Source organism: Propithecus coquereli, unplaced genomic scaffold, assembly GCF_000956105.1.
Source record: "Propithecus coquereli isolate 6110/MARCELLA unplaced genomic scaffold, Pcoq_1.0 Scaffold10, whole genome shotgun sequence".
In the NCBI taxonomy this organism is placed as follows: domain Eukaryota; kingdom Metazoa; phylum Chordata; class Mammalia; order Primates; family Indriidae; genus Propithecus; species Propithecus coquereli.
Window position 1 is genome coordinate 18,788,580 of NW_012133858.1, and position 7,159 is coordinate 18,795,738.

The 7,159-nt window shown below is 36.8% G+C and overlaps 1 protein-coding gene across 1 annotated transcript in view; it reads right to left on the reverse strand.

The window, feature by feature from the left end:
• The window catches only part of VPS8 (vacuolar protein sorting 8 homolog (S. cerevisiae)), a 213,907-nt gene that overhangs the window by 113,392 nt on the left and 93,356 nt on the right, over positions 1–7,159 (reverse strand). Inside the window, 2 exon segments of the mRNA XM_012640004.1 lie at positions 2,280–2,351; positions 5,940–6,039. Coding sequence (XP_012495458.1) covers positions 2,280–2,351; positions 5,940–6,039 — 172 coding nt within the window.

The following is a 7,159-nucleotide window of genomic DNA, read 5'->3' on the forward strand; positions in this document are numbered from 1 at the left end:
TCCCTGGTCACTGCCTATACTCCTACTCTCACTGGCTCCTCAGAAGTACACTTTAACAAATTAATACACCTCTAGAACCAGAAATGAGAAAAATAATCTCAAAAGTTCATTCTTCATTGACTCAGTGTAAATATTTTGAAAACCATATACAAGAGTGGCAATTCACCAACAGTAATAGTTAAGTACTTTATGGAGCTTTATTTTCTGCATTTGTATCATACTTCAAACTTAGTATAGTACTAAATTCAAACTCCAGTCTAACCAACTTACAAACATTTCTTAAAGATCTACTAGATTCTAGGCACTGTGCTGGACATGTTCTAGGCAAGCTAGAACAACGACCTAAAAAAAAAAAAAAAGATTATAATAATCCTCATGGTCTCTATCTTCAGGAAGCTCAAGTTCAGACTGGAAAATAAGTACACAATTATGGCACAGTGTGCAAAGTGTGGCAAAAAGTGTTGTGTAAACACAGAGAAGGAGCAACTAATCAACCTAGAACTGTCAGAAAGGATTCAAAAAGAGTTTCTCATGGATGATATTTGAGTTAAGTCTTGGAAAATGGTTAGGAATTTGCCAGTCAGTGAAAGGGATCAGGAAAAGGCATGACAGGCTGAAAGAAAACCCCTGCAAAGAGCATAAACCATGAAGACAACACAGAGAGTTTAGTGAATTCCAATAATTGGATATGGTTGAGGAGTACATAACAGAGGGCGTGTGGGGGGTGAGGAGGTGGGTGGGAGAGGGGAGGAGCAGTTATACAGAAATAGGCAGGGACCAGCAAACATAAAAGAATCTTTGATGTCATGTTAAATAGTTTAGATGGGTATGGCAGGAACTACTACTTATGCTCCAACATCTATTCTTCCCTCCTAACCTAGAAACAGAACTCAGGTTTAGCTAAGCACATGGTTACCAAGAATACAGACTACGTTTCTGTCACTCTTGGCTGCTAAGGGGCCATATATCTAAGTTTGTGGCAATATGATGTAAGCAGAATTGTAGTACACAACTTTTAAGAAGTTTCCTTAAAGAAAGGAAAGACTTTTTTCTACATCTTTCTATATTTAGGCTGGCCAGAAGGCAGAAGTAATGGTTGGAGCCTGAGTGTGCCCATCTTGGAACAAAAGAGAGAAATCACATTCTAAGTATAATACTAAGAAGAGATCTGCACCCTTGATAAGGTTGTGAAGCCACTCTACTAGATCAGGTTGCCTACTTCCAGACTTCTATGAGAAAAATAAATTCCCATCACAGAAAAACTACTATCATTTTCAGTCTTCTCTCACTCACAGCAGAACTTAATTCCAATTGACCAATAGGAAACCACAGAAGAATATTAGGTAGAAGAGAGGCAAGATCACAAATTAAAGAATTAGGTTAGGAACAGGAAGACCATTTAAGGAAGGTATTTTGGAAATCTTGGTGAAAATTCTCCATACTGGCCACTGGATCAAACTGGCATTATCTGAGAGCTTGTCAATCCTATTCTCATATTCATCACTGTCTCTCTCACTAGGTTAACAGATAGCTCAAATGAGATAATGTACATAAACATGCTTTGGAAATTAGAAAAGAACTATTATAAATGTAATACACTGATGTTATGCACAACTAGAAAACATTTTAATTCTGATCTCTTGTCCAAAATAATCTAAAAGTCATTAAAAGGAAGAAACTTCCATTTTATAGCCAAACAGACAGAACGAAAACTTTAAGTTTTCAACTACAAGAGGAAACTGGCCTGGTTGAAGTCATGTAGATGAAAAGGAAAAGAACCTGTCTTCACATTCATTCATTAGCAACAGCATGAATCTCAAAATAGCTTTTTACTGAATCTAATTATATTTAGATTGAGATGATCTTCTCTACATGCCTCAAACCATTCTCAAGTGCCACCCATCATCTCAGTGCCACGGTGAAGTATGGCACTACCTTAGCAACAAAGTGAAGTTGGTATGAGACAAAAGAAGATTCTTCACATTAATTATTTTCTCAAAGCACTCTGAAGTTAGTCTCTATTATTACATATAATCATATTAATACAGCAATTATCACAATATGCATTTCTTGAGAGCAGTACCCTGTATCCTGGTATCCGGTCTGAAGCCAAGATATATTAATTTTTTAAAATTCAGCTCTTGAGGACAAAAACACACCATAATAAAATTTTAAGATATGATTGTAACATATCACTTCGCTATACAAGATTATTTTGTAACCTTCAATTATCTTAATATAAATTTCAATATAAAGACATGTATTCTTTGAATACTTACTTTCAACAAAATATCCACAATTCGCTGTTGATATTCCACAGCTTGCTTATCATTTTTAAAATCTTCAAAAGTCTAAAAGGGAGAAAGAAATTTTAAAAAGTAATTACCAATTGCACATTTTAAAAGGAAACAAGTTATTGAATTCTTGGTAATAAAATCCGAGTAAATTCCCAAATAAGTTAACTATTCCTCATTAGGTTTTTTCTTTTTTTTTAGATACAGGGTCTTGCTCTGTCAGCCAGGCTGGAGTGCAGAGGCGAAATCATAGCTTACCGTTAAACTCCTGAGCTCAAGTGATCCTCCCACCCCAGCCTCCAGAACAGCCAGAACTACAGGTGTGCGACACCATGATTGGCAATTTTTAAATTTTTTAAAGAGACAGGGTCTCCCTATGTTGCCCAGGCTGGTCTCAAACTCCTGAGCTCAAGCGATCCTCCCACCTCAGACTCCCAAAGTGCTGGGATTACAGGTATGAGCTACTGCGCCCAGCTGAGGTTTTTTTCCTATACACCTTTAATGATAAGTTATTTTTAGTGAATCAAGTAGAGAGCTATAGCATTTAATACTACATGGTACTCCAAGACTTTAGCAAATCAATAAGTATTAAAATTTCAGAAGGAAAAGGCAGGCAATATCCAGAGGCAAAGAAAAAGAGAACACTAGCGGCAAAAGGAAATTTCGGAGCAAAGGTTTGAGAAAAGAAGGATGAAATACCACATGCTTAGCCATCATTCAGTCTATGTCATTTGGAAATAACTAAGACATAATTCATTAACTGTCATGAAAAATAATTTTCATATTTTCCATGACAATTAAGAAAAAAAATGATGTCCAAAGATAGGCATTTTAAAAAAGTATTACGGTAAAACTGTTGAAATGTTAAAATTCTTAAGCCTACTTACAAGGAATATTAATAGACATCCTATTCTCCAAACACTGTCAAGTATAGTACTTTTTATTTTATGTCCCTGCACAAGTAGAGCCAAATATATTTTGAATATAACATGCATCAAAACAAACGACAACACCAGATTCTGTTTGGCAGTATATGATAACAGGATGTCACAAAAATATAATACCTATCACATATAGGATGCATATATGAAGAAACTGAAATTATATCCACTATGAAAAAATTGAAAAAAATATTTACTGAATGATGGAAGATATGAAGATCTTTCCTGTGTTTTCACTTAGCACACTTGGTTCTGAGAAATGTTTAAATCCACATAGCAATAATTGATTGCTATTTTCTTGAAACAAGAAAATGGACTACATATTGTCCCAATAGATTAAAAATAAAAGGGAATTTCACAACCATGAATTTTCAAGACTACATCATAGTTCTGTTCAAACCAGAGTAACTGCTGTTCTTTAAATGGGCCCTAAATTTCCCCCAATTTCTCCAAAGTACCTTTGTTCATGCTGTTCTCTTACTAGCATGCCCTTCCCTTCCTTCTCCTGTCGGGCTTAACAAATGACTGCTGCATTGTCTAGTTAATCTTTTACGGTGAAAAGTAAAATATTTTTAACTTTTTTTTCAACTAGTCTGCTTTGCTGCCAGTTAGTTCAGAAATGCTGAAAAGAGTTACCAAGGAGACTGTAGGAACTCTTAATCTGGAAGGCTCAAACAGAAGGTATTTTGATGTTTATGTGGGTTAAATATGACCCTGCCTAAAGATGGGAAGATGGACTAGAAAGTCTCACAGTTCTATCTTCTGATTATGAGCACGCACGCACGCATACACACACACACACACACACACACACACACACACCCCCATCCCTGTCTGTTAAAGTGAGATGTCATTCTGCAGGTACAAATAGAAGGTACTATCTGCTAATACAAGTGCTGTTCACTAAAATACAAAACCATGGAGAATTAACATATGTATTTAAAAACTACAGCAGTGACAGCAAGTCAAAAACAATTTCCTTAACAATCTTCCTTTTGACAGCATGAAGTCACTGCTTTGAAGCACATATTAAAAGTTTGTTTCTGTAAACATAATTACGTGGTGACATACTACAGTGTGGATATTATGATACAGTTAATGACATATTCTGACAGTAGTTAACAACCGCCACCAAAATGGCACATCATTGTTAGAACATTATCATTTCACAAAGATGCTTTTAGAATGCTTGTTAGAAGAATAATATGCAAAGATGCCCTAATGGAGAATTACAGTTTGTAAAGTACAAAGATAGACCTAAAACTCAAGTTCAAAGTTATGTGTGAATTTGGGCATAAAGACTTCTGTAGTACCTTAAGAATTATGGGGTTTCTGTATGATAATGATAGCAAGCTATATGCTAATCCAGGGGTCAAAAAACATTCTCTGTAAAGAGCCAGACAGTAAATATTTCAGGCTTTGTGGGCTACATGTGATCTCTATCACATATTCTTCCTTTTCAGGAGGCTGATTTGCCTCCTAAAATATCATTCAAATCCTTTCACATCTTGGTATCCCTACTGTTACTGACCTAATTCAAGCCACCATCTACCTAGATTACTACAACAATTTGCTAACAGATGTGCTTGCCTCCAGTCTTACCTCATTTTAATCCATTTGCGTCCCCCAAGATTCATGCTGAAAACCTAGTCACCAAAGTGATGGTATTAAGTGAGGCCTTCGGAAGGTGATTAGATCATGAGGGTAGAGCCCTCGTGAATGAGATCAGTGCCCTTATAAAAGAGGCCCCAGGTAGATCCTTTGCCCATTCCTGCCACGTGAGGACACAGTGAGAAAGTGCTATTCTGTGAACCAGGAAGTGGGCCCTCAGCAGACAGGACTCTGCCAGTGCTTTGATCTTGGACCTCCCAGTCTCAAGAACTGTGAGAAATAAATTTCTGTTGTTTATGAGCCACCCAGTCTATGATATTTTGTTATAGCAGACCAAATCAACTAAGACACAAGAGTCAGAGACAATCTTTTAAAAGTACAGATCATGGTATTTCTCTTCCTAAAAGGCTTCAATGGCTACCTACTGCTGTAGTATAAAGTCCAAATTTCTTACTACAGATTGCAGGACTCTGTGTTTGCCTACCTCTCTGTATTTGTTTCTCTTTGCACTTTTCCTTACACTTAAAGATGCAGCCATACTGATTTTTTTTCAATTATTTGAATACACATTTCTCTGTCTCATTTCCAGGCCTTTTTACATATTCTGCCCTTCTGCCTACAATATTTTTCCCTACCCTTCACCTAACTAACTTCTACTCATTCTTTGAGACTCAGAATGGAGTCATTTCATGAAAGAACCCTTCCTTAACCCCCCAATTAGGTGTCCCTCATAGGTGCTCCTATACCACCCTGCAATTCCCCTAAGGCGTGTACTGTGCTATAATTACTTATCTACAAGTCTGAATCCTCTTTCTCCACAAGGGCAGGGTTTCTATCCTGTCAGCCCCCAATTAGGATAGTACGTGGGACAGACTGTACACTCACATGTTTGTCAAGCAAATGAAAGAGAGATTATTTTGCAGCCTTACTATAAATCCCGATACCATAATTCAGATATCAGCATAATTCCAAATGTGGTTTAGTGCTACCAGTGCCCTCAAAAATGTGAAAATTACATAGAATTCTTTGTTTTCTCTACCACTCTTTCCAAACCCCTGCCCTATCATGTCCTGTTTGTTTTTTTTTTTCCTACTTGCCAGCCACCAAGTACGCTTATGTTCTCCTCTAGACATCTAAGGTTTCCTAAGACAACTAGATCTAATTTCCAGTTGTAAGTTTCTTTTCCCTTCATCCTATGAAATTAAAGTTAATACTTCTGAGGTCAGATTTTCAAATTAAACTAATTCAAACTATAACCTTCTCATGAGTACTTACATTTTAAAAATAATTTAAAAGTTTATTACTCTACTTTTACAAAAGTAGTATACACTCATTCGTTAGGGAAATTTGCTCCATCTCAGAGTTAATCACTATTAATATTTAGGTATATTTCCATCCTGTCTTTTCTTTCCAAAAACCACACACATATATATATATATATATAAAATGACTGTGTTGTACATATTTGTGAGCCTGCTGCTTTTACCAAACACTATAATATAAGCATTTTCCATATTATCAAAAGCTTTTAAAAAACCAACTAAAATACTATTTTTTTCCATTGGGAAGATACATCATCCTTTTTTTTCTTTTATTTTTGAGACAGAGTCTTGCTCTGTCACCTGGGTTAAAGTGCCGTGGTGTCAGCCTAGCTCACAGCAACCTGAAATTCCTGGGCTCAAGCAATTCTCCTGCCTCGGCCTCCTAAGTAGCCGGGATTACAGGCGCATGTCACCCTGCTCAGCTAATTTTTCCATTTTTAGTAGAGATGGGGTCTCGCTCTTGCTCAGGCTAGTCTTGAACTCCTGACCTCAAGCGATCCTCCCGCCTTGGCCTCCCAGAGTGCTAGGATTACAGGTGTGAGCCACTGTGCCTGGCCGATACATCACGTTTTATATAACTATTCCCTTAGGGGCATCCTCACAGATAACCTGATCACCCAAATTCATCTCTAATTAAACATATATCAGAGTGTTTTTTCAGCAAAAAGCTTCCATGTTTGACTTCAACTCCAGTTATTTCCACTATCATCACTACCACATCTCCTTTAGGGCCTTCTTCCATATTTAGTATGCCAAGTAATATAATTTATGAAATCAGAGATGCACCCTGCTTGCTTTAACTTTTTGATGGGGGGAGTGCTGGAGGAAAGAAGGGAGATAAAGAACTAGAGAGAAAATATGGGTAGCACAACAAAAATAAACATTTGAAACCATGACTTACTGCTAGGGCGTAACAATTGTACCTGCACAAGGATTATTATTTTTCTTTCCTGTATTAAAAAAAAAAAATTATAGGCCAGGCGCGGTGGCT